The 27,188-nt window shown below is 39.5% G+C and overlaps 2 protein-coding genes, 2 long non-coding RNA genes and 1 pseudogene across 6 annotated transcripts in view; 3 read left to right on the top strand and 2 right to left on the bottom strand.

The window, feature by feature from the left end:
* LOC137714737 (uncharacterized) overlaps nt 1-27,188 on the top strand; it is a 46,592-nt gene that overhangs the window by 1,741 nt on the left and 17,663 nt on the right. The window contains exons 2-4 of one of the 2 annotated variants that reach the window (XR_015960655.1): nt 6,622-6,718; nt 8,915-8,979; nt 9,907-10,135. This is a non-coding gene — a long non-coding RNA (uncharacterized LOC137714737). Of the gene's footprint in view, nt 1-6,621; nt 6,719-8,914; nt 8,980-9,906; nt 10,136-27,188 lie in introns of those variants that run through there. The other variant, XR_015960654.1, reaches the window with a different exon arrangement.
* On the top strand, nt 12,363-19,242 carry LOC148697889 (uncharacterized). Its single transcript, XM_088690918.1, has 7 exons — nt 12,363-12,981; nt 13,159-13,230; nt 13,497-13,856; nt 13,959-14,030; nt 15,019-15,378; nt 15,475-16,977; nt 18,852-19,242. Exons 1-7 carry the CDS (start codon nt 12,417-12,419, stop codon nt 18,860-18,862), a joined length of 2,943 nt encoding a protein of 980 aa, XP_088547044.1. The 5' UTR covers nt 12,363-12,416; the 3' UTR covers nt 18,863-19,242.
* On the top strand, nt 18,873-20,006 carry LOC148697888 (putative LRR receptor-like serine/threonine-protein kinase At3g47570). Its single transcript, XM_088690925.1, has 2 exons — nt 18,873-19,347; nt 19,444-20,006. Exons 1-2 carry the CDS (start codon nt 18,906-18,908, stop codon nt 19,812-19,814), a joined length of 813 nt encoding a protein of 270 aa, XP_088547051.1. The 5' UTR covers nt 18,873-18,905; the 3' UTR covers nt 19,815-20,006.
* LOC148697887 (uncharacterized) lies at nt 18,916-21,821 on the bottom strand. The gene is made up of 5 exons (XR_015960659.1): nt 21,424-21,821; nt 21,246-21,315; nt 20,547-21,100; nt 19,943-20,082; nt 18,916-19,124 (listed from the first exon to the last, which is right to left on the bottom strand). It is a non-coding gene; the product is annotated as an uncharacterized LOC148697887 (long non-coding RNA).
* Nucleotides 21,966-23,874, bottom strand: LOC148697886 (inactive beta-amylase 4, chloroplastic-like; annotated as a pseudogene). The gene is made up of 4 exons (XR_015960270.1): nt 23,753-23,874; nt 23,340-23,458; nt 22,841-23,090; nt 21,966-22,553 (listed from the first exon to the last, which is right to left on the bottom strand). The product of XR_015960270.1 is annotated as an inactive beta-amylase 4, chloroplastic-like (transcript).

The following is a 27,188-nucleotide window of genomic DNA, read 5'->3' as shown; positions in this document are numbered from 1 at the left end:
ATGATTATGGAGTTGACAACAACAAAGCTGGACTTGGCTTCACACCAAATGCACCCGTGAAGATTTCAAGCAAAGTGAAGAAAGCTAGCGCTCAACACATCAGCGTGAGCATTGAACAAGACCAAGAAGAGCCTAAACCCTCCCCTCGGACGTCGGTCTTCGATAGGATGAGCCATTCAAGCTCCAGAACTTCAGTGCTTAATCGTATTGGTGGTCAAGACCGAACCTCTGTCTTCAAGAGGCTTAACGCGCTGACATCCCAAAGCTCTGTTTTTGAAAGGTTGTTAAAGCCTAAGAAACAAAGCAACACAGCTATCTCTCCTCTGCAACGATCAGCTTCAGAAAGATTTGGAAAGAGGAAGACAACACCAAAGGAAGAAAAGCTCGATGGGTTAGGAGAAAAAGACGACGCTCGAAGCTTGATTCCTTCAAGGATGGAGCGCCAAGCAATCCTAGAGGTCGACACAAAAGGACCACTGAAGGTAAGGAGGCGCATCATCGTCCACACTGGCAAATCTTCATGCCAACAAACCCAAGAGAACGGCACTGAAGAAGAGATCCAAGATGTTTTCTACATCACGGTTCAAGAAGGTAAAGAAGACGAAAGCCCGAGGAAATACTCAGAGTCCCTACTCTCCGACACTGACTCGAGCGGCAGTACAACCATGCAAGTCATGACCACTGGAGCAACTTCAATCGAGGAGCAGCTAGCTCAGATGAATGAAGCAATCGCAAAGCTCACACGGACTGTGGAAGAGAAGGACTTGCAGATTGCCGCACTTGTCAACCAACTAGATGCGCTGCCCGACGTGAAAGTCGACCCAAATATTGGCCTATTAAAGAAAGAAGACGACGAAGAAGAGGAGCCACCAATGGAGAAAGTTGAAGAGAAGCCGAAGCTAGACCAAGCAACGGCATTCATGGGATCTCTCTCTATCCAGCAGCTACAGGAGATGATCGCAAGCACTGTCAAGACACAGTACGAAGGAAGCTCGCATGACTCCGCACTGTACTCAAAGCCTTACTCCAAGAAGATTGATGCTTTGAAGATGCCAAGGGGTTATCAGCCCCCAAAATTCATGCAGTTCGATGGAAAAGGCAACCCGAAGCAACATGTCGCCCATTTCATTGAAACTTGCAACAATGCTGGGATAGAGGGAGACTACCTCGTCAAACAGTTCGTGCGTTCGCTGAAAAGTAACGCTTTTGACTGGTACACTGACCTCGAACCCGAGTCTATCAACAGTTGGGACCAGCTAGAAAAGGAATTCCTCAACCGTTTCTACAGTACTCGTCGTACTGTAAGCATGCTAGAGCTGACCAGTACGAAACAGTGGAGAGATGAACCTGTCATCGACTACATAAATAGATGGCGTTCATTAAGCTTGGATTGCAAAGATCGGCTTTCTGAAACCTCCGCCATCGAGATGTGCGTTCAAGGCATGCAGTGGGGACTACACTACATCCTTCAAGGCATCAAACCACGAACATTTGAGGAGTTAGCCACCCGCGCCCATGATATGGAGTTAAGCATCACCCGTCATGGGAAGAAAGAACAGATCGCCGACTACAAGAATGACAAAGTTTTGGGGCCCAAGGTGGATAAGGCTGCGTGGAAACCCACCAAGGAAGCAATGACGCTCAACACAACTCCAGTCAAAACCCATACACGAAGCAAGGCGATTCAAACCGAAGCTTTTCATGATCAAGAGATACGTAGACGCACTTTGAAGGAGCTTGAGGAGAAGACTTATCCATTCCCCGACTCTGACGTGGTTGCCATGTTGAAAGACTTGCTTGACAAAAAGGTGATCGACCTACCTGAGTGCAAACGGCCGGAAGATATGAACCGTACTGACAGTCCAAGGTACTGTAAATTCCACCGCTTCATTAGTCATCCGACGGAAAAGTGCTTTGTGCTAAAAGATCTCATCATGAAGTTGGCTCAGAAAGGGATTATCGAGCTAGATCTTAATGATGTGGTGAAATCAAACTATACCTCCGTCACTTCTGGCTCTTTGAACTCAAAATCTTCACCTCAACCGCTGGGGGCATGCTCCAAAACCATGTCAGTCAAGTCAAGTGAAGTTGAAGGATGGACTTATGTCACTCCAAAGAAAATGCACAAGAAACATAGGTCTCCTCCACAAGTTCACCAATCGGAAAGGGGGCAAAGCAGCTACCGTCAACCTTCAAAGCTACATGAAAGTGTTGAGGATGATGAAGTTTTGACACAAAGATCGTCCGTTGCCATCACGATGCGCGATTTCTTCCCCAAAGACTTCTTCAATCACTCAGTCAAGACTCCTTGCTATGAAGATTGCAAGGAATGCCTCTCTAAGATCGTTTGACAAATTCAAAAAGCTCCTTGTTCACACGAGCCTAAAAGGTGACACCAAACGCTCCTTGCCTGCACGAGCTGAAACTGCTAACGACACCAAACGCTTCTGGCCCGCAAGAGCATAAACTGTGTACGGCAAAACCAGCATCAAAACCATCACTCATTTGAACTACGTTATGACTTGATCTCTTCTTTGGAAGAGTACGTAGGCAACTTGAAACTTCAAAACTTCAAGTACAGTCACATCAAAATAAATAAATAAATGTTTCATTAAAAGAAAGTCAATTTTATTATAAAAAAAAAAAAAAATCTTTGGTGGATCAGCACCACCGAAGAAAAAAAAAAAAAAAAAAAAATCTTTGGTGGATCAGCACCACCGAAGAAAAAAAAAAAAAAAAAAAAAAAATCTTTGGTGGATCAGCACCACCGAAAAGAAAAGAAAAAAAAAAAAAAAAAATCTTTGGTGGATCAGCACCACCGAAGAAAAAAAAAAAAAAAAAAAAAAAAATCTTTGGTGGATCAGCACCACCGAAAAGAAAAGAAAAAAAAAAAAAAAAAAATCTTTGGTGGATCAGCACCACCGAAAAAAAAAAAAAAAAAAAAAATCTTGGTGATGTATATGTTTTATCTGTATTTAGCACAATACACTGAATAAAATAAAGGATGTCCATTGATCTCCGAGAAATTACAAGTGTGCACATCAAAAAAAAAAAAAAAAAAAAAAAAAAAAAAAAGATGGAGCTTTCACAAAGGTTGTTCACGTGAAGCCCCACTACGTGGCAAAACTCCAGGAGCGGGAGGCATCGAAGATAGAGCATTCGAGGCCTCAATACTTGGCCAAACGCTGGAAGACCCAGGAAAAAGGTGCCTCTGGAGGAAAGAAGAAAACCTTTGACGGTCACTTTGAATCCGACCTTCAGACTCTTGCAGCTCATCAAGCTTCCTCTTCATGCCCGTCGAATAGTTGTTTGCAAGCACGTGCAAACTTCTATTTTCATACTTCAGCTGCTTGATCTCTTGCTTGAGACTTTCCACCTCTGCCATCAACGATTCAACCTGACGGGAACGAGCAAGTAGGCGTTGGCCTATGTTGGATACAGAGCCTGCACACTGAACGCTGAGAGCGAGGGACTCTTGAACGGCCAACTCATCGGACCGTCCTGAAAGCAGCCAGCTATCTTCAGGAGTAAGGAGGTTCCTAGCTACTATCGTAGCTGTTGTTGCGTCCTTCATCACAGAGTCTTCACCTGTAAGAGGACCGTTAGAAGATAAAAAAGAAGGGCGCCATACATTACCTTGACGGGGCACAACCGGATCGCTGCTGAGACTCAAATCTAAGCAAAGGTTCGATGAGTTAGTCATTTTTCAAAGGTGTTCAAAGAGAAGGGATGGAGTAAAATTTCAAAGGGTCGGAGAAGATTTTTCAAGAATGGGCAATCTTCAGAGTGTGAATGTTGGGGTGATCAATACCGTTATAAAAAGCCAAGGCGACACGACCACCGATTCAAAAAATCCGGATTTTCCTGCGTGAAGTTTGGCGACGCGTTCGCTGCTTTTCAGAAAACGCGTTCAACTTTGTCAAAAGATATCTGACAAAGTCGAGAACACGTGGAGGTCATCATCGCAACTACACGTCTTTAGCCGACAAGCACAAAGTTCGGCGACGCTTTCTCTGCTTTTCAGAAAACGCGTGCAACTTTGTCAAAAGTGGCGCTCGTTCAGAAATCGAAGAGGCGTCGTTCAGAAATCGAAGATGCGTCGTTCAGATATCGAAGAGACGTTTGTCGACGAGGGTAAAAGAACGGTACCACCACTTGCTATTAAGAAATCCCTATATGTGTCGACCTTCGTCTCTTATGGCAAGGCAGACCTGAAGAAAATGCCCAAATCTTCCTCACCTCTGAGGGCGCACTCCCAGCAAAGCCTCTCGAAATACTCAATTCTTCTTCTTCCCTTGAGAAAACCTATTCAACCTTTGAAGATACCAGATGCCTGGAGTACAGATGACCCAGGAGGAAACGATAGATTGAAGCATGTGCTGATTCATTCACCGCTTCTTCAAAAGCAAAGGTATCTCATATCATCAAGGGCGAAAGCATAGGTATCTCATATCATGCTTTTTCCCTATCTTTTCCTTTGCCCTTGTTCTCACCTGCCAAGACAAGGACAGATGAAGCAATATGTCGGAACCTCCACTCAAAGCAGTTGCCACCAAGGAGTGAAGCACCATTTAAATGCAAAGGTTGCATTCAACTCCTGCATCGGAGGACAAATACTACAAGAGAAGATGCTAAACCTGCATAAGGAAATACCACTTCTGCAAAGGGGAGCAAGTAAGGCAAGCGAAAATGATACATCGAAGCATGTGGAGACAAGCACAACAAATATATGTGCTGATTCATTCGCTGCTTCTTCGAAAGCAAAGGTATCTCATATCATGCTTTTTCCCTGTCTTTTCCTTTGTCCTTGTTCTTACTCGCATGGCAAAGTGAAAGAAGCAATCAGCCGGCACTTGGAGTCAGTCTTCCGAACTGGAACCGACTACCTGGAATCTATTCCTGATTGCTTACCTAGTATTGCTCTCGAGTAGTCATCTTCAACGGTTGATACACTGCCAGAGAAGGGACAAGGAAACTTCAATCTTTCCGATTCGTATTCAATACGAATTGGAAAGATTGAACAAAGAAACAGGTCAGCACCTCCACCTCGTACTTGCCTGCCATATCCTGAAACCGCTCGTAGACCTTCGGGGGGAGACCAAAAGAATCCTGCTGTCCAGTTCAAGAGTAGCACAAAGGAAAATCAACGAGCGGAGGAGACCAGAAGAATCCTCCAGCCCAGTTCAAGATCAAGCCTCAATGGCCTTTGAAGAAATCACAAGTCCGATTCAAAATCAAGTGTTCACCACCCTTGAATCAAATTCAACTCCAGATAAAAGGAGTAAGTTCAGACATTCGGAGGAGACCAAAAGAATCCTCCAGCCCAGTTCAAGATCAAGCCTCAATGGCCCTTGAAGAAATCACAAGTCCGATTCAAAATCAAGTGTTCACCACCCTTGAATCAAATTCAACTCCAGATAAAAGGAGTAAGTTCAGACCTTCGGAGGAGACCAAAAGAATCTTCCAGCCCAGTTCAAGATTAAGCTTGTGGAAAATCAACGATTGGAGGAAACCAGAAAATCTTCCAGTCGAACTCAAGATCAAGCCTCGATGGCCCTTGAAGAAATTTCCAGTCGAACTCAAGATCAAGCCTCGACGGCCCTTGGGTTGACATCTACATTAAGGGACTTCAAAACGCATCTTCTACACGTGACAAGCACATGTCTACGACGCGCCTTGAAGTGGGGGCATTTGTAGACATCAAAATTTCGGTGAAATGAATGTTGACCGATAATTAAAATTTCAACGCTCACGTGTCACATAAATTTTACATGTAGCGTGTGACTCAACAAAAAATTGAAATAAATTGGAAAGGTCATCAAATAGGACACGTGTCAATACCTGGCAGAAATGATTTATTTCATCTGATTATTTAAATCTAAAAATCAAGTTTTGGAATTCTATAAATAGGAAGCCAAGGCATTCATTTTAGAGAGGAAGAAAGAAAGGAAGAAGAGAAAGAAAGAAGGGAATTTACATCACACCAAAACCTTGAAGCCTCAAAACTCTAAAGCTCTCAAGCAAATCCCGAAGGATCAAGAAAACACTCTTCGTTCTTCGTCAAATCCTCCTTCAAAGGTCAAGCCCCAACGGCCCTTGAAGAACTTCCACCGACTCAAGATCAAGCCCCGACGGCCCCTTGAAGAAAGTGTTCATCATCCGTTCATCCTAAGATCAAGCCCCAACGGCCCTTTGGATCAACAACCTCAACAAATCCACACATCCAATCGTTCTTCAAGATTAAGCCCAAAAGCCCTTGAAGATCCGCTCATCCATCAACCTTCAAGATCAAGCCCAAAAGCCCTTGAAGAAATCCATACATCCAATCTTCAAGATCAAGCCCAAAAGCCCTCGAAGATCCGTTCATCAACTGTTCATCCCTAGATCAAGCCCCGACGGCCCTTTGGATCAACATCTCATCCACAAACCTTCACCCTACGAAGATAGAATCAGAGGATCAAATTACAAAGAGATTGTAACCCCAAAATCATTAAACACAAAAAAATATATTTTGTGCACGTATTCTTGTTTCTTGTTTCAGGAATTTTTCGTGTTTACAAATACATATGAAGATTCCGAATAAATTATAACATATTTCAATTTTTAATTTGCTGTGCGTAGAAATGGAACTGAATGCTTCGTTATTTTGATCTTGCATCTGAAGCCAAGTCTGGATTAAGAGAAAGATCTCATGGCAGGAATCATGGTCTTGATGAAGGTGAGGTTAACGAAGTGTGCTTTAGCACCAAGATTGAGTTTTGTTTTGTTATGATTTTTCTATAATCTAGATGCTGAAATACTGGGAGTTGGAATTAATAAGAATCGATTGAAACATGGATTTTTTATTAGATTGGTATGGCTGACATAGTAGTTTAAGATGCACTGCAGTGATTAGGGAATTTCTTTAACTGAACATATTTGTTTTCATGAGGTAGGTAGAATCCTCTGTAATTTAATTAATTAGATTGAAATTTGGAGCCATGTCTGGATTCTTAAACTATGGTGGTTAATGTGGTTTTTAGGTGATTTTTTCAAGTGGGGAAAAAGAGGTGGGTGTGGGATTTATATTATTATTCTCATTTCGTATATAAGTACTTGAATGTGCAAGACATGGATACCATACAAGAAATGCAAGAATTGAAATTAGAAGGTATGAAGGCATTTTGCAGAGGGTGGGTTCGAGTATGGTAAAACTCGCCTAGGTGGCGAGATTAATGGTGATGGTTTCGTGACGGCGTAGTTCGCCGTGAAAAATGGCTACGGTGGTCGCCTTGCTGTTTCTGTGCAGCGAGCACAGTATCGAGAGAAGAGGTGAGGGAAATAGGGAGAGTGTAGAGAGGGAGTGAGACATGAGGGTGGTGGCAAGGTGGTGCCTCGCCGGAGTGGCGAGTGAGGTGGTGATGGCTGCTCGAACGGGAGATTGATGGTGCACTGGGGAACTTGACTCCTCGCTCAGTCTAGTCTATGGAGAAGAAAACCAAACAGAGCTGTGCATTAGCAAAGCTTGAAATGAGGGGTTTTAATCTTTGGCATGCTCTTTATTTAATCTTCTTTGAATAAAATTCCGATGGACAAGTGAAATAAACTGAATGAAAACTTGGAGAAGAAGTACTGATTTTTAATATCTTCAGTCGGGGATATTGCGATGCCTTTGACAATTGAAATGTGAATACATTATGTTGCTTAGAACACAAGTCAAAAAATTTTAAACTGGAACAAAAGTCCATTATCTAGACTCGAGTTTTTCTAAAATTGTTTTATAAATTCCAGTGTAGTTAACAAAAAGAATAAACTTATGAAAAATGTTAGCTTAAGGTTGGATTCTAGGTAAATACGTGTTATCCCAGACAATGAAATTGCATCATGAGTTTCTATATTTTCCTGAACAAATTTACTAAAAATGTTTCCAACACCTAGGGGTTCAAAGATATTCAACTAGAACTTTAATCTTCAGACTTTCTCATTGTTGCAGTCTCTAATGGTTTAGTTAATCCTATTAGGCTATTGTTAGATCAATTAAAAGAGTGTTTTAGCCTATTGATAGTGTATTGTCTTATATACTTTCTCATTGTCGTACAGCTTCACTTTCGAGTGATGGACAGCTTCACCTTCAACTTAGGGGTATCATGGTCGCCCGAAGGCAATACCTGTCCATCACTCGAAGGTGAAGCTGTACGACACTGGGTTACGCCAGTGAAGAAACATGGTAGGCCCCATCACCCAAGCTGTATGACTCCGAGTTATGCCGGAGAAGAAACTCTATAACATCTCACACCAACACTAGCAGTGGCTAGTGAAGCTGTCCAACACTACTTTCGGCATTGAAGCTTAACACAGCCCAAGAATTTGGGCCGAGTGAACAAACCCAATTCTATGGCAAACTTGTAAATTATCCTAAAATTTTAAAACAGGCTATTACAAAACCTCTCTGTGCTCATGAGCAGATACAGTTTTTGGGTACTAGGTCGAAATTTTGTTGCATAGGAACCCATAAACAAATATGAGGAAGTATATGAATCATCACTCAGCAAGGGTGATTGGCGGTAGAAATTGGGTTATTCCATTCATTACTGGCTTTATCATATTCATTACCCTCTTTTTCTTAAAAGGGTTTTGACTTTGGAAGGAGATGGAGATCAGTGACAATGATCAGAGTTCGTCACTGTGTGGATGATCCCAGTGTAGCGCTGGTTTTCAACTCTGGTGATTTGTATGGTTTTATGGGCGTGAATTTTTGGGGATTTCGTTTGGATTTCTGGGTAGGCAGTTGTCACCTCTATTCAACTTAAATTTATTTCCCTCTTTTTGTTTCTCAAATTTGTTGGATGGAAAGATTGTTTTATCCTTTACTAAACAGTTGTTAGGATTAATAGTTTTGATTTCTTTTGAATTTATTTTTTATTTTATTTTGAAGCCCTGATTTTTTCAAGAACTGTCTACCCTGTATGTACACCAGATGCTCCTGACATTTCAAATAAGGTAACTTCCCAAACACTGATGTTTCGCTTTTTTACTGGTATCTGTAATCCATTGAGTTCTGTAACTTTACTAACATTCGTTTACTATGCAAGTTAAATTCTTATTTTTCGGTTTGTCAACAATTTTGCTTTTCTACTCTTCATCCTGGATTAAGAGGTTGCCATATCAAGGAGTTCTAGTTTTGCTTAATAGGTAACAGTTGTTTTTAAGCCGTAGTCTGTAATCTGTATGGTCTTGATCATGTCTTTTATTTTGGTGGCACTTAGATGTCACTAGATGGTCTACTAAAGCAGCTAAGGGTATTGAAATCAGTTATGGCTGATTGGTGGTGGGGAATTGTAGAGGGATATGGTAGACATAAGTATAATTGGAATGGATACAAGAGGCTCTTTCAGATGGTACATGCCTGTTTTTTCACTTGCAGAAGCTTTTTTCTCTCAGTGGGCATATAAACACCACCTGTGGTTAATTGTTTTGCAATCTTTGTGGTCATTTTTATTCTTTCCATGGTTTCATGTAATGCTTGGCAAAGTTTTGAGATTTAGTCTCTACAATGTGGGAACCAAGGAAGTCACTTCCCCTTCATGCTCTGAATTCACAGAGAGTCTGGAGATTATATAATCATTTGGGCATGGTGTCTCTCTAGGATAAAGCTTCTGTCAGGCAATATATATGGAATTGGGTTTGTGTAATTAATGTCAAATAATTGAGTTCAACATAGTTATATTCGTTGGCTTAAGCTTTCATCTTTCTTCCTTCGTTTTTCAAAAGCGGTTAATTTTATACTCATTTTTTAAGAATTATGCATAGTAGTTGTTAATTAATTGGGGCATTTGAAAGTCCTTGCTTCGGTAATTGTGAGATGATTATTGTGTTTTGCTTTATTTAATTATAATATAGGGGTGATGGAAAATTTAATTTATGCAGGTGTTTTCATTTTTTCTTCCTAGCTATCAATTTGGTTTTGCACATTATGCCAAAAAGAAATAGGAATAGCAAAAGAAATCAGATGGTACAAGATCATACTTCTAGAAGTTCCTGCAGCGGAGCGCGGGCATTATTGCTAGTGTACTCAAAAAAGCGTATAAGGTAAGACCATCTTATCCTTGGAAACAAATTTCTTTTTTAATTTAGAATCGGGTTTTCATGCATTTTATTTTCATGTTGTTTTTGCTGGTGTGTTTAGTTGCTTCATTATACTTGTTCCTACTTTTCCTTCCGAGGACGTTGAAAACCTGTTTGTTGTGGTTTAGGAAAAAATAATTTCTGATTAGATGCATTCTCTATATGTCTTGAGGGTGCAAGTGTAGTTTTTTTTCTCGTCTTTCCTCCATTATGACGTTGCTCTCCTCATATTGTTTTGGTCATTTCATATTATCCCCTATGCTACCACCATACATTATGTTAATGTTCCGTTTTATAACAAGTTATGCACTTCATTTCTGACCAGTAAAACGCTCTGCCGCGATTCGATCAACGTTTAGGCTCTTGACATAAAACTAAATGCAATCTATGTCATTGGGTATGGAGGATGTTCTTCCTGCATATATTGGGATTGAACATGCAACTATTATTTCATAGTTGGACTCTGTCTCATATGACCCTTTGGTTCTGGACGATTGATGGCTGTATGCACCTTGTCCATGTCACCAAGCCGTACTCGCCAAGTTTTAAATCCCCATTTCTTGTAGATGACAGCTATAACAAGGCTAATAATTGTTTCGTCCTTTTTGGGGTTTTTGTTCTTTCCAAAATTAAAAGCTGAACAAACGGTACCTAATTCATGAAGGTTGATACGTTTCTTAGTATTTGACACTTTGTTGGTGTCTGGACTTTTACGGACGTGTTTGATCCCTGCCAGTGAAAACGGTTGTTTTTTATGAAACAGGGACTCTGACAGTTGGGAAACCCATAGTAGTCAATGCTGTGCTCTTCTCCAATTACTCAATGGAGGAGTTCTGTGCTGTGTCTATTGTCAAAGAGGTTGGCGCTTATGTTTCAAATTTGTACATGAAAAGTAAGTTTGTACAGTTAAGTTACAGACGAGACAATTCATTGTTATTATGCTATTGTAAAATTATTTTATCAATCAAGCTAACATGCCTCTATTTGAGAAATATGTAGGTAAATGGTGATTGGTGAGGCTTATGTGGGAAAATAATGTCCAGGTTGCTCCTGAGGTTGACAAGTATGTTTCAGAACATGATAATCTGGCTCAAATATGTGTGTTGGTTTCCATTGATGGAAAGATTGCTGGGTCTTCTAATGTAACTGATCCAGTGAAGCCGGAGGCTGCACGAGTCATCTCTTATCTTCACTCAGTAAAAATTACAAGTATCATGGTTACTGGTGATAACTGGGCTACAGTGGCAGCCAGTGCGATGGAGGTTGGCATTGATAAGGTGTATGCTGAGACGGATCCACTAGGAAAAGCTGATAGAATCAAAGAATTACAGGTACGATTTTGTAATAGTTACAGGGATGGTGTGATTGGATTACAATTACCCAGCTCCACAAGTAATTTTATTCTGGTTTTGAACGCGGATTGATTATATTTCAAATGACTTATCTAGGGTAATTTTATTCTGGTTTTGAACGCGGATTGATTTTATTCTGGTTTTGAACGCGAATTTGTACATGCTATCGTGATTAATAATTTAGAAGCATAAGACCGTAATTCTTGGACCGTTTGCGTATCATCTTTGCTTCGTTCTGTTCAGAAAAACTAATTGGCCAAGTTTAGATGATTTTCGAATCCGAAGAGTGTTCAACTAGAGCTTGATTATATGTAAACGTCGTCGAAAACATTTCATCCGGAAGAATGTAACTGTCATGTGTTTGGTCGCATTTGCATATGCATTTGCATTTGAATCAAAATGTGTGTCATCATTAAATATCAATCTTGAAATTTATGATGGTGTTTGTTTTGATGGTGAACTGAAGACTAAAATTTCACATTTGGGCATCTCCAGCTGTGCCCACAAAATGGACAGAACTCGTCGGCCGCAGCACCAATTACCAAATATCACCACCACAGACTAAAACATCCTTAGCATTGATTGCTCACTTGCAAACTGCTACACATGCCCTTGACAAAAAATTGAATGTTGTACCTGGATTTTTTAATGCAATGAGACCAACCAAATCCGTTTGAAAAATTTACACTTCCAGCTCAAGAACGCCTGTCATGGGAACACAAAGTTATTTCACTCAACTGGGTTGGTAAACCACCTTCAAGTCGTGGCCTTTAATCTCTCTTACATCGCAGTCACCATTCCTCCTCACCTACCTGTACCATCAGCAAAAAATGAATGGTGTGTGTTTGATATGTAACACCAACTTGTTTCCCTATTTATGTGAATGTAATGAGTTCTAGGTTTCGATTGAATTTACACCGAAAGACAATTAAGGAGTGAAGTCGTTTCCTACTGTCAAAAATGTTGTCGATGATACACTGCTTGTTTTATATCTATATGATGATTATGGCTAATTACTTAACTGCAGGTGCATTAGCAATAGTTCATACCAATTTCAGCATAGATCAGTCTACGCTTCTTGCTCTCAAGGCTCACATCACTAGTGACCCTCAAAACATCTTGACCGCCAACTGGTCCTCTGCCTCCAATTCCAACATTTGCAACTGGGTTGGCGTTACCTGCGGTGCTCGCCACCACAGAGTCACGGCCTTAAATCTCTTGCACATGGGTCTTGCCGGAGTTATTCCTCCGCATCTAGGCAACCTCTCATTTCTTGTTGAGTTGGGCCTTAAGAATAATAGCTTTCATGGTCCCCTACCGCAAGAACTATCTCGTTTGCGCCGGTTGAAGGCAATTAACTTTGGAAACAACAGCTTTATGGGAACCATTCCTTCGTGGTTTGGGTCCTTTCCTAAACTTCAAACCATCAAATTGTACGGTAATGGCTTCTCTGGTTTCATACCCGCTGCTATCTTCAACTTATCCGGACTCGAAATAATTAATCTGAGCAGGAACCAACTATCAGGTACGTACGTACCACCATTACCAACCACCTAGGAATATAAATTAATGTTGCTTGCTTCATGATTACATTTTAACATCTTTGTTTCATTTTAACATCTATATATAAGATGTATAACAATCATCTCGTTTGTTTTTTTTTTCCTTCCTTTTTGTTGGAATGCATGCACATATTTAACAGGTAGCATACCCAGAGAAATCGGCAACTTAACAATGCAGAAGGGCATATACCTTGACGACAACAAGTTCGAAGGTATACTGTATGACTTAGGTTTTATTACATCTATAGCAGGGATCTCGTTCCACTTTAGCAAAAAATGAGATGAGAGAACTATCGTAGGATCATATATTTACTGTGTAAGACCCTCGTATTCGGGAGCAAAAAAGAGGCCCTATATAGTGAGTACATGGTCCTTATAATGTTATCCCCCTTTTGCTACAGTACAACAGGATTTCTACTAATAAGCTGCTCCTATGTCTATACATGATTTTAATATATATACGGATTTATTTTTATAGAACTTCCGAACGAGATAGGCAGTTTGGGTCAGCTAGAGGAGTTGTTTGTGCAAGACAATGCCCTAAAAGGCTCTGCTTTTGTGCCTGTCCTCAACATATCTTCTTTGACTGCTTTGGCTCTATTCAGAAACAACATGAGTGGCAGTCTTCCGGACAATATATGTGAGCATCTTTCGAGTGTTCGACTAATTAATTTGGGTCAAAACCAGTTTGACGGTCTTATTCCCTCCAAACTGTGGCAATGCAAAGAGCTTCGTGAACTGAAATTAGGGTATAACAATTTCCGTGGAAGCATACCCAAAAGTCTTGGCAGTTTGACCTACTTAACCGAGATTTATCTTGATAACAATAATTTAACAGGTAACATCTTTGTTTCATTGTAACATCTATACATAAGATGTATAACAATCATCTCATTTTTTTTCCTTCTTTTTTGTTGGAATGCATGCACATATTTAACAGGTAGCATACCCAGAGAAATAGGCAACTTAACAATGGTGAAGGTCATAAGCCTTGACGACAACAAGTTCGAAGGTATGTTGTATGACTTAGGTTTTGTCACATGTATACTCATAGATGCCCACACACACTCTGAATAATTTCATTTCATTTTGTTTTTTTTTTTTTTTTACTATGAAGTGTGATTAGTTTTTTAAATTCTATAAAAATAAGGGAGTTTTAACGAAAAGCTCACGATATTGTTTACTTTAACGAAAAACCACATTTTTACACTAAAAAGTCAATCATGGTACTATTCAATTTACTTTTTATTTTGTCCTTATCGTTAAAACTCAAAGTTTTCAAACATTTTTCATTAGTTTTCCTAAAAAATAAATCAATTATAAAAAGGGGTGTGATATCCACACACCCTTTTTTACTTTTTACACTCTTCTAATTTTCGGCCGTCGGATCGGATGAAATGAAGATAATCAATGGACATAAATGAACAAGGGATGTGTGAGAAGTAAAAATGGGTGTGTGAATAGCACACCCCTTATAAAAATTAGGAAAATGATGAGCAGTTTCTTCTAAAGTAGGCATGTTTTTTATTTACTATTTTATTTTATTTTTTATTTTTAAATATGGCATGCTATGGTGACCTGGCTGTGAGGTTGCCCTAAATAACAACAAAATTTATGTTCATGTAATTACTAAATTACCCATAGTTTTTTTTATTTTTGTGCAATTTTGGTGTGGGGTTTAAAATTGTAATTTCATGTAGTTTTGGTTGAGAGCAAAGTTCTATTAATAGGTACTAAGTAGTTTAGATACGAGCCCCTTCTTAGCAAGAATCTCGTTCCACTGTAATAAAAATACAATAAGAGAACTATAACTATCATAGGAATCATATATTTATTGTGTAAAACCCTCTTATGCTGGAGCAAAAAGAGAACCTATATAGTGAGCACTTGGTCCTTATAATGTTGTCCCTCTTTTGCCACGGTAGAATGGGACTCCCAGTAAGAAGCAACTCCTATATATGTTTACATGATTTTAAAAATATATATTGATTGATTTATAGAACTTCCAAACGAGATGAGCAGTTTAGGCCAACTGGAGGAGTTGTATGTGCAGTCCAATGCCCTAAAAGGCTCTGCTCTTGTGCATGTCCTCAACATATCTTCTTTGACTACTTTGGATCTATATGGAAACAACATGAGTGGCAATCTTCCGGACAATATATGTGAGCATCTTCCGAGTATTCGAATATTTAATTTGGGTCGAAACCAGTTTGACGGTCTTATTCCCTCCAAAATGTGGCAATGCAAAGAGCTTCGTGAATTGACATTAGATGATAACAATTTCCGTGGAAGCATACCGAAAAGTCTTGGCAATTTGACCTACTTAACCAAGATTTATCTTGATAGCAATAATTTAACAGGTAGTAAATTTAGGACTGTTTGATAATCATTTCGCTTTTAGTTTTTAGTTAAACTGAAGTTAAAAATTTAATGCAAACGTGTTGCAATTGTGACAGGTACAATACCGGATGAGATTAGTGATCTTCTACAGTTAGAGGCGTTGTCACTGGGTATTAATAATCTCAGTGGCGTCATCCCATCCAAACTCTTCAATCTCTCCATGATAAGAATAATATCGTTTCCTTTTAATCAGCTCTCAGGTAGCCTCCCAGCAAACATCAGTCTTAACGTTCCAAACCTAGAATTCCTTTATGTAGCCAGAAATAACCTCATGGCTGGATTACTCCCTAACCTCTCCAATGCTTCCAAGCTCAAGGAGCTAGACATGGGCCAAAATTCATTTACCGAGTTTCTTCCTAGCACGCTCTGTTCCTTGAAAAACCTCGAGTACCTTAACTTGCACTCGAATAATTTGACAATTGATGCTTCTACTCCACAAGCAGTAAGCCCTCTCTCTTGCTTGTTTAATCTTAGAAATTTGACAGCATTGCACTTGTCAAATAATCCACTAAACACCACGATTCCAGCTTCCGGCAGGAATCTCTCTACGTCACTCCTATATGTTGGTTTAAGAAATTCCAACATGAGGGGTAACATTCCAGTTGATATTGGCAACTTGAGCAGCTTGATATTATTTAACCTGGGAAACAATCAGTTGAGGGGAGCAATTCCAACTTCAATACAAAGGCTACAAAATCTCCAAGGTTTGTATTTGTTCAATAACAAACTACGAGGACATATCCCGGATGAACTCTGTCAACTAGACAACCTAGCCGAGTTAAGTTTGGGTGGTAATCGTCTATCTGGTTCTCTTCCTTCCCGCTTGGGTACTTTGGCAAGAGCTCTAAGAGGTCTATTTTTAGGGTCCAATTCGTTAACTTCTAAAGTACGATCTTCCTTGTGGGAACTCAAGTATATATTGCACCTAAACTTGTCATCTAATTATCTAGTTGGACCACTCTCGGAAGACATCGGAAAGTTGAAAGATGTGCTGAATATGGACTTGTCAAATAACCATTTCTCTGGAAACATTCCCAGTAGCATTGGTGGTCTTCAAAATATGATTACTCTGTCCTTGGCAAACAATTATTTAGAAGGCCCTATTCCCAGTTCATTTAAAACCTTGCTGAGCCTAGAATTCTTGGATATGTCCAAAAACAATCTATCTGGAGTGATCCCAAAGTCATTGGAAGCACTCTTGTATCTCAAGCATCTGAATTTGTCTTTCAACAAACTCCAAGGAAAAATTCCAACCGACGGGCCTTTCGGAAACTTCTCTGCTGATTCATTTGTATCAAACGGTACACTTTGCGGTGCTTCCCAATTCCATGTTCCATTGTGCAAATATAAAACAGCAGTTAAGCCCAATTGGAGGAAAGCTATATGTATCATCTCAGGGGTCATGTCAGTAATACTCCTAGCCGTTGCTGCATTGATTCTGATACTATGCAGGAAAAGGAATTTTGAAGTTGTAAGAGAAACTGCCTTGCTACATCAAGTTCTTTGGAGAAGAGTTTCGCGCCTAGAACTTGTAAAGGCGATAAATGGACTTCACGAGAGTAACTGATGCGTAATTTATACGCACACAAACTAAACCCTATTTGTGACAATTGTAGTGATGATGTAAGTAGGGATCGTTCTAACCGGGGATTAACTAGGGATGCTAAACACTTGACTCAAATAAATAAAACTAACTTTTAAAACACTAAGACAAACTAAAAGACTCAAAACAAGTTCAAAAGACTCCAAATACTTAAAAACATAAAATAAGACAAATCAAATGATTAAGACTTAATAAAATAGGGGGGGATTGTGGTTGGATGAGATTAAACTAAACGGACAGATTATAATTTAAAACAGATAATAAAGATGAATGTGATGAAAATATGGATGATGGAATAGCTAAGGGGTTTTTCTCCACACATGTTACACTTGCATACAAGATTGATTTTCGGTTGGTCTTTCGATAAATTATGAAACTCAATGCTCCAAGTTAATTAGGTCCGCTTAAATTAACTTTCAGATTTCCCTAGATTCGTTGGATTGAATGGAATACGCATTACAACCAAATTATTCTTAATCAAAGTCCCTAACTATGGAATACGCATGATAGAGACATTCAACAAAGATCATTAAGTTCAACGGAAATCATAAACATTGACGAGGCATTCGTTACTATGGAATACGCATGAAACTTATGCCAAGAATTCGTTTAACGCGATTGTTTATAAGCAACCTCCACTACTTGTGAATATAAGTTCGTAACTATTAGGTGAAACTCACTTATATTCTAGCGTCATATTCATTCAAACGGTTAAACAAATTGAATCCACAACTTATGAAATTCCGACCAAAAGTAATCAATTCATATTGCAAGCATAAACATGTATTTTGAATCACCCCCTAGCTAAAGGGGGGTTTAGTTCCTCATAACTTTGAAATCAAAGAAACACCTAAACATTCCAACAACTCAACTTGAATTGTATGAACGTTTAGGCACTCTTCTCTTCCATTACAAAACAAAGAAAATTGAATTTAAACATTGAAATCAAAGAAACACCTAAACATTCCAACAACTCAAACTTGAATTGTATGAACGTTTAGGCACTCTTCTCTTCTTCGTTATTATGGCACAAGGTCTAAGGGATGTTGTTGGTGTGTTGAATGGATTGGGGAATTATGGAAATGGATGAGGAAAGATAGAAAATGGAAAGAAACCTACGGCAAGGAAGGGAATTTCAGGATGTGAAGATGGTGTGTGTTTGTGTTGTGGTATGTATAATGGAAATTGAGATGGGGAGTGAATGAATGACAAATGAATGAAGTGTGTGTGGTTTATATAGGGAGAGAGTGGGTGAGAATGTGGCTGCAATTGGGACCCCACGGCATTGAAGGTTTTGGGTGCATGTGTTTGGTGAAATTGTTTGTTGGGAAAAGCTTTGTGAATTAGGTGGATTGTAGGTGGGTTGTAGGTGGGTTATGATGATGTTTTGTAATTGCATGTGTGTGAATGTGATAGCTAAGGTGAATTATATGTGGAATAAAGATGGAGAAGGTGGTGTAATGATGCATGGTTGTAGTTTAAGGTGTTGAATATGGATTTGCATGGCCTTTGAAGTGATTGTGGGTTTTGGAATTGGAAGGAAATGCATGGCCTTGGGGTTGGTTTAAGAGAGAATGGGCTAGGCCCTTTGTTTTATGTCCAAAGTGAAAATAAGGCCTTCAAATTTGTCCAAACTTTGGCTCCATGGATAAGCTATCCAATTCATGCCCAAAAATGCTCCAAATAGCCTCAAAATGCACTTTCTTGCTCCCTAAGCCCTTAGAACCTGAAAACACACAAAAGAAGCATAAAGAACTAAAATAACTAAAGAAACATAACGTAAATGTACGAGAACAAGTCATTTAAGTCGCATGAATATGCTCCTATCAGTAACTTACTAGGCACAGGGGGTTTAGCTCAGTATACAGAGGAACACTATGAGACATGATACATATCGCCGTCAAGGTTTTCAATTTACAGCAAGAAGGGGCATTCAAGAGTTTTGATAAGGAATGTGAAATGCTAAGCAATATCCGTCATCGGAATCTTATTAAAATCATAAGTTATTGCGATGAACTTGATTTCAAAGCCTTGGTACTTCAATTGATGCCTAATGGAAGCCTCGAACAGTGGTTGTATTCTCCAAAACGCTCCTTGAATATCCTGCAGAGGTTGGATATAATGAAAGATGTTGCATTGGCACTAGAATATCTTCATCATGGTTACTCGATACCTATCGTTCATTGTGATGTGAAACCAAGCAATATACTACTAGATGATGATATGGTTGCACATGTTGCTGATTTTGGCATTGCAAGACTCGTTAGCAGTGGAGATTCGATGACAGAAACCATGACTCTAGCCACAGTTGGATATATGGCTCCAGGTGATGTATTTTTTCAATTTTGTATATGTTGGTCTTATTAGGAGTTATAATTTCCTTTTTATCATATATAACTAAATTAACATACAAATTTTGCAGAGTTCAGGATCGAAGGAAGCATTTCGATGAGTGGGGATGTGTATAGTTTTGGTATTGTACTCATAGAGACATTCACAAAAAGGAAGCCAACAGATGAGATGTTTGTTGGGGAAATGAATTTAAAGCAATGGATTGCAGATTCATTATTTCCAGATGCTGCTATAGATGAAGTTGTGGATGCCGATATACTCGGGACAGAGGAAGATGGTGATTTCGTGAGCAAGAGGGATTGCTTATCATCCATTATGAGATTAGCTTTAGCTTGCACTGCAGCATTGCCGAGAGAGAGAATTAACATGAAAGATGCTGCAATCTCACTCACCAAAATCAAGACTAGGTATTTGAAGGACTGTGAAGGTGTGAACTCTTAGTTCTTTTTGTTCTCTATATTTTCGGATCCATTTTCTTATTGTTGTTTTCGATCTGCAAAGCCTACATTAGTTTCGTATAGTGACGGATATGACAGTATGTGGATATTCCTTAAATTGAAATGTTGTACCTGTATTTGACTAGGCAATATGACCAGCAGTACCAAGATTGCAATTCCAATTATTCTTCTCATATTTTGATGGTAAAGCATTTAGTTTCTATGGCCAACCAAATCCGTTTCAAAAATTTACACTTCCAGGTCAAGAACACCTGTCATGGAAACACAAAGTTATTTCAGTCAATATATCAGGAAGTGACAAACTTCTAAACTTCTACACATGCCCTTGACAAAAAATTATAGGGCAATGAGGCTGCTACTCTAGATCAATAAATTTACTATTTAAGTTGGGATTTTTGGCTGCTTCACCAATTTGTGCTCATCTTTTTAACAAAAGGAACGAAATTACTCCAATTTTCAGCCCTAAATATCTTATCATTCATTCTGAAATATGTAAATGATCTTACAGCTTCGGCCTGGGAATGGTAATAGTTAGTATGTATTTGCATAAACCAACGTGCAAGAGAAGCAGACGCGTGAACACGCAACACAGAATGGGCAAAAGAAGAAGCCATGTGTTTCTAGTTATAAGACATTTGCAATATCCAATATATGTCTAATAGAAATAAATGGTAGCTGAAATTTGCTTTTGTTCTTGAGGAAAGGAAGAACTTACCCTGTCAAATCCTTCATTGGTATTTCTCCTGATCAAATGTAGCTTTTTCTTTGAAACACTCCATATCTGGTGCAAATCGAATCATGTTAGACTACATTGGAATTGTATAATATGATATATACCCAATAAACAAAGCATAAGGCAGACATTTTATTGAAGAAACCAATTGACTGATAGAATTGTAGACAACAGAAGCCACCACTAGGCACTACCACCACCCACCGGTGTAAATGGACAGACCATGCCAATCTAAAGTAGTACGACACTATTATACGGATGCAATTCTATTTTTGTTGTTTAGTAATATCAAATTATCAATTGTATTCCAAACTTCAATAAAACAGAAAAATGGTTATTGATCAACTTGTCATATGTTTCTTCTTTAATATCTGGGCAAGACAACCCAATTAAAACTAAAGATTTACTTCAGAATGAATTATAAGATACTAAAAGAAGCCTAAAAAACAGATAAAAAATACCCAATATCTGTAATACTGAAAAAGCTCATATTGGCCCGTTCCAAGCCCATGTTGAACCTAGAGGCCCTGCATGACCTGCTGTGACAAGCACAGCTGCATGGGTTAGTCCTACCTAACTTAAAAGCTTGAATTATACAGATAAAATTTCTAAAGTAAGTTAAAAAAAAGTACCAACAAAGCAATAAGCTAAGGAAGCGTTATTAATTAACAGGCCTCGTACCTGTTGGAGTAATCCTTCTAAACTGCAAAGATAGGATGCTGGGTTATCACCATCCATCATTGCTAAGCTGCTGCAATAAAATATTGGGAACTTTAACAAAAAGCTCCCGGTACTGTTCACTTTAAGAATAAACCACATTTTTACACTAAAAAGTCAATTCTAGTACTATTCACTTTACCCTTTATTTTGTCCTTATCGTTAAAACTCAAAGTTTTCAATCCTTTTCATTGGTTTTCCTGAAAATATTTAGTACGTGAACATGGTAGACTAGATACATTTGAAATCAAGTGAATGTGTAAGCAACCCTAATTATCAGGTAGACAATGAACAAAATTCCAGTCAGAACCTTAAAACTTGGAATCTTACGAAACATGCAAAGTAGCTCCATGACGAGACAAAATGGAAGCAACATGATCATAACCATCTCTAAGAGCACTGTTGTAGTATCAAGCTATCAATTCAGCAGGGTGTGCTCTCGTCTGGTACCACCAATTTTAGCTGCCAATAGAATAGAAGTTTGCTTCTATTCTTGATATTTCTTCAGAATGTTAGCTGCCTTTGCAAGAATATCATCTGCATGATAGAGCAACCAACCACTGTACCATCCCTACTACAAGTCAAGCCACTGTCAGATCTCCTAAGCTCCACATTGTTTTCCAATAAGTTTAATTATGTTATGCCAAGTATTGCATGATAAAGAACCATACATGATTTAAAGATTGAAAATATATATTGCAGGCCCATATTGTTTACAGGCACTTACACAGAAGTGTTTCCTAGCTAAAGAAACAATGTAGTAGTTCGAGGATGAAATACAAACAATGATTTCGTGCAATTTACACTAGGCTTCAGTTATACAGAAATTTTTCATGGGAAACAATAAAGCAAGCTGCTTCCATCAGTTTCATACAAGGAAAAAACACCCATAATCAGAAAGAATGCTTTCCTCTCCCTCTTCAAAGAAAGGAACTTCAGATGGGAGATTGTTGCAACAGCCAGCATTTTGTGGCCCCTTCTCTCCCCAATATTGCATAAGAAATCATTGGACTGGCTTCATACTTGTGGTTCTAGTGTAACAGTAACATACTTAAGTCCACCAGAAGGACCAAGACCAACACTAATTTCTTCTATCATAGTTCCAATTAAGGATTCAAATTTCTTAGCAAAACTTGACAAGAAATCCTCATAACATTGGAGGGCAGTCCAGCCGCAAAAGAGAGGAACATGGTCAACTCCGAGTGTAAGATAATCATCATTGGAAAATCCATTTGGGTCCTGATAAAATATATGCTTATTCTGATCACCAATCTGGGAGATAAAAAATAGAAGAGGTCAACTTCTTTATCTAAATTCAGGATTCAAACTGATGGGCATGTAATGAAGGCCAAACTATCATTTTTCTGTCACATCCCTTTGCAAAGATAAACTTTTTATGCACATCAAAGCTAAAATCACGTATGCTAATGGGTTATGTTTCTTATGTTGTCACAACAGAGTATGATCGGGTAAATTAAGCATTCCAATACACCCACATGCACTTTACCAATAAAAGGCAAACAGTCAAATGGGATTTCAAAATTGCAGAGAAAACAGACCTCTATGATCCAAAGCGGAAGAGTTACACACCCTTTTCTGCTAGAAGAAGGGTTAACGTTTGAGTGAAAAGACAAGGCAACATGCAACTTCAAACCTGAGTCAGAAATCAATTTGAAAAGCTTTTCATATAGAGACCAATCATATGCAAGAGGAAAACAACGCTCTACGATTCCCCACCAAACCTTAACTGCAATTCTGTGGACACCTGCCAACTTGAGTGTTTTCAGTGCTACAGTTAAGGCCTTGATTCTGAAACAAGAATAAATCGAGCAATATATAAGGAGATTCTGTCTCACTTAAAAGGAAACTAAATTAAAAATAAATAAATTTAGAACCATTTTGAAACATACGTGTATATAACTTATATTGGGAAGAGATCAAAATAGTTAGCTGCAACCTTGTAGCTAATTATACTCCGTCGTTTAAAAGAGTATAACAATTAAATGAAGAATGAAAATGCATCATAGCCTTATCAACAGAAAGTCATAAAAAACTTACTTCCTAATCCTTGGACGCCCCGTACCATCAATGCAGAAGGCATCATCCCATATATGGGAATTCTCTTATCTAGGGATGATGGCAATATCGAGGACCTCGAATTCTCCTGTGCATCCATACTGCAAGCAACAAATCATCTAATTATCACATAGACACATTTATATGATCCAATTTGAACATTCGAAGCAATAAACTAGCTCAGAAACTTCTCTTCAAATCAATTAAAAGCATTCGCGTCTAAATTTCATTGTTTGAATTTATCAACAACCCAATTGAACCTAGTTAAGTATTCACTTCAGTAAACCCTACATAAGCTCAAAAACTATATAAATTTTCCTGCATTTTCTCGGGAACCAAACAGACAGTGCAACTCAAAAGAAAACAGAAAAAACCCGTAATTATGTGAGATAAACCTGAGAATACTGTTTCCGGCAAGGGATGGGCTGCAACGAGTGAAGAGGCCTTTTTTAAAGACGGGAAGGGTCGAAACGTTTCGGAGGAGGTTTCGGTGGTTGGGCTTGTCGTCGAAACTGAATTATCTGAAGCAGAAGATGCTCTTGCTCGATGTTGTGCATTTGCAGACGACTCGCCCATTGTCCGCCATTGCCATCGATCACAGAGAATCTCTCAGCGATAGAGAGAGCAAATCCCAGTGTTTGTATTTTTCATTTGCAACTAAAATGTACTGACTGACTCTGTGTGCTGGGGTATTTTTGGGTGTATGTTTAGTTTTGTGGCGTCTTCGCACATTTATTTCTACTTCTCAGACATCACTTATTAATTTATGTCATTTGGCTGTTTCAATTGATCAACCTACGGGAAAGAGTAGATGTGTGTGAAAAGTAAAAAAGAGTGTCTAAATATTACCCCCGAAAATTATCTTTGTGTATATTTTTTATTTGTCAAAAGATATTTGTATTAGGATAATATCAGGTAATCAAAATTTTGAACCAAATTTGCAAATGTTTTACCAATAAAAAATAAACATTTTGATTTGATTCCTAATTTTAGGTATTGAGTTACGAATCAACAAACCCTTCAAATTCCATGCTTGTTAGTAAACACGCAAAAAGTCGAGAACTGGCGAAAGCTTGAGTTGGTTCTCCCCCATAAACCTAATAGAAGGCTGCTCCCATTGCTTGGGAACCTCCTGATATTCGTTGGTAAATGCTTTATGTTGATGGTTCAAGATTGGTGCGGGTGGAGTTCTCTGCCAATTTGGGACAAGGAGATTTTATTGACAGATGTGTTTGCTGTCACTTTGTTCTAACAAAATTTGGTTGATAGCTATTATCCTCTTGATACAACTGTGAGCAGATGCAAAACATTGATGAGTCAATTTGGTTAGATGTGAGCTGTGCTGAAGCATAAGGCATGTTTTTAGGGAGCGGAAATGTGTTGTTCATCAGTTGCCAAATTGGAGTTTTAATATGGATCTCAGCAGCTTTATCTTCAGTAACCCCCCATGTGGCCTACCTGGATTTGATTAACTCTCATAGATGATTTTATTGGCGTTGCTAAGCTACGTTTTGCTTGTACGGATGTTTTACGTTAGGTTCTTCAAATGTCTTCATTTGAATGGACTAAGATTAAAATGGAATGACACCAAAATACAATTGAAAAATAGAGAGTTGGAAGATAAAAACTGATGGATTTCCTTCTTATAAGAACAATCAAACTGTAAAAAATTGAAATTTGATCGATTTCCTTCTCTCGTTACTTCCAAAAAAATAAAAAAATAAAAAAAATAAAAAAACCCACTCTTCGCATCGGACACAAAGACATAAGCTAAATTCTCAATATGTATGTAGTCATCAACAACTCATTATGTAAACCCATTACGTAAACCTCACACCCTTGTATATGTAATCTCAACCTATGACAATTGACCTCTTCCCAACTTTCTTAGTAGCCAAACGAAACCTTTCAAATGTATTTTTGCAGTTAACCTTTTTTGGTGTAACAAGTAGTCCCTAAAAGTGCCTTCATACTAGCTGCTGGATTGTTCCATGTACTTTTCTCGAACCAGAGAAATGCAAGGACGAAAGAGGCGGTATATGTAACTGCATCAAACAGACCATAAGCGAGAACAGCTGCCAACCTAAGTTTTGCTAGTTTTGAATATTCATGTGAAAGAAAATTTGTATATTCATGTGAAAGCAAAGGGAAACACTAGAAAAAATAGGGTAGAAGCAGCCTACTAACAAATTTCTGGATATAACATCCCAAGGGCTGCATAGAACTCCCACCCAACAACTTAGTTGAACAAACTCTTTGATATTCCAAATTGATTTTATCACATCCCGACCCGGGCTCCACCACATCCCCGGCTCAACTCTGGCGTAGCACGATATTGTCCGCTTTGAGCCCAGACCACACCTTCATGATTTTGTTTCTAGGAACTCACACAAGAACTTCGCAGTGGGTCACCCATCCTGGGATTGCTCTCGCGCGAATTCGCTTAACCTCAGAGTTCCTACGGAACCCGAAGCCAGTGAGCTCCCAAAAGGCCTAGTACTATATGGAGATGGGGATGTACATATAAGGCATAGAGGATCCTCTCCCCTGGGCGATGTGGGATCTAACAATCCACCCCCCTTAGGGGCCCGACGTCCTCGTCGGCACACTTCTGACCAGGGATTGGCTTTAATACCAAAATTGTCACATCCTAACCCGAGCTCGACTCAGCCATAGCACGATATTGTCCACTTTGGGCCTCGACCATGCCCTCACCGTTTTGTTTCTGGGCAATGTGGGATCTAACAATCCACCCCCCTTAGGGGTCCGACGTCCTCGTCGGCACACTTCCGGCCAGGGATTGGCTTTAATACCGAATTATCACATCCTAACTCGAGCTCGACTCCGGTGTAGCACAATATTGTCCGCTTTGGGCCCCAACCACGCCCTCACAATTTTGTTTCTAGGAACTCACACAAGAACTTCGCAGTGGGTCACCCATCCTGGGATTGCTTTCGCGCGAACTTGCTTAACTTCGGAGTTCCTACGGAACCCGAAGCCAGTGAGCTCCCAAAAAGCCTAGTACTATATGGAGGTGGGAATATACATATAAGGCATACAAGATCCTCTCCCCTGGGTGATGTGGGATCTAACAATCCACCCTCCTTAGGGGCTCGACGTCCTCGTCGGCACACTTCCGGCCAGGGATTGGCTTTAATACCAAATTGTCACATCCTAACCCGAGCTCGACTCAGCCGTAGCACAATATTGTCCACTTTGGGCCCCGACCACGCCCTCACCGGTTTGTTTCTGGGAACTCACGAGCAAATTCCTAGTGGGTCACCCATCCTGGGATTGCTCTAGCCCAAACTCGCTTAACTTCGGAGTTCCGATGAACTCTGAAGCCAATGAGCTCCCAAAATGCCTTGTGCTATATGGAGGTGGGCATGTATGTCACATCCCGACCTGGGCTCTACCACATCATGGGCTTGACTCCATCGTAGCACGATATTGTCCGCTTTGCCCCCGATCACGCCCTCATGGTTTCGTTTCTGGGAACTCACTCGAGAACTTCCTAGTGGGTCACCCATTCTGGGATTGCTCTCACATGAACTCATTTAACTTCGAAGTTCCTACGGAACCCAAAGCCAATGAGCTCCCAAAATGCCTCGTGCTAGGTAGAGATGAGAATATACATATAAGGCTTACAGGATCCACTCTCCTGGGTGATGTGGGATGTTACAATCCACCCTCCATAAGGGCCCGACGTCCTCGTCGGCACACTTCTGGCCAGGGATTGGCTCTGATACCAAACTATCACATCCCAACCTAAGCTCCACCACATCCCAAGCTCAACTCCGCCGTAGCATGATATTGTCTGCTTTGGGCCCC

The sequence above is a fragment of the Pyrus communis genome, chromosome 3, assembly GCF_041283825.1.
Source record: "Pyrus communis isolate YQ-2024b chromosome 3, ASM4128382v1, whole genome shotgun sequence".
NCBI classification, from domain to species: domain Eukaryota; kingdom Viridiplantae; phylum Streptophyta; class Magnoliopsida; order Rosales; family Rosaceae; genus Pyrus; species Pyrus communis.
This window is presented reverse-complemented; position numbering and strand designations above follow the sequence as displayed.

Coding starts and splice junctions, on each gene's coding strand:
- LOC148697889 (XM_088690918.1), top strand. CDS start 12,417: ATGTTGTCGATGATACACTGCTTGTTTTATATCTATATGATGATTATG. Junction 13,231..13,496: donor TGACGACAACAAGTTCGAAG/GTATACTGTATG, acceptor TTATTTTTATAG/AACTTCCGAACGAGATAGGC. Junction 15,379..15,474: donor TGATAGCAATAATTTAACAG/GTAGTAAATTTA, acceptor CAATTGTGACAG/GTACAATACCGGATGAGATT.
- LOC148697888 (XM_088690925.1), top strand. CDS start 18,906: ATGATACATATCGCCGTCAAGGTTTTCAATTTACAGCAAGAAGGGGCA. Junction 19,348..19,443: donor AGTTGGATATATGGCTCCAG/GTGATGTATTTT, acceptor CAAATTTTGCAG/AGTTCAGGATCGAAGGAAGC.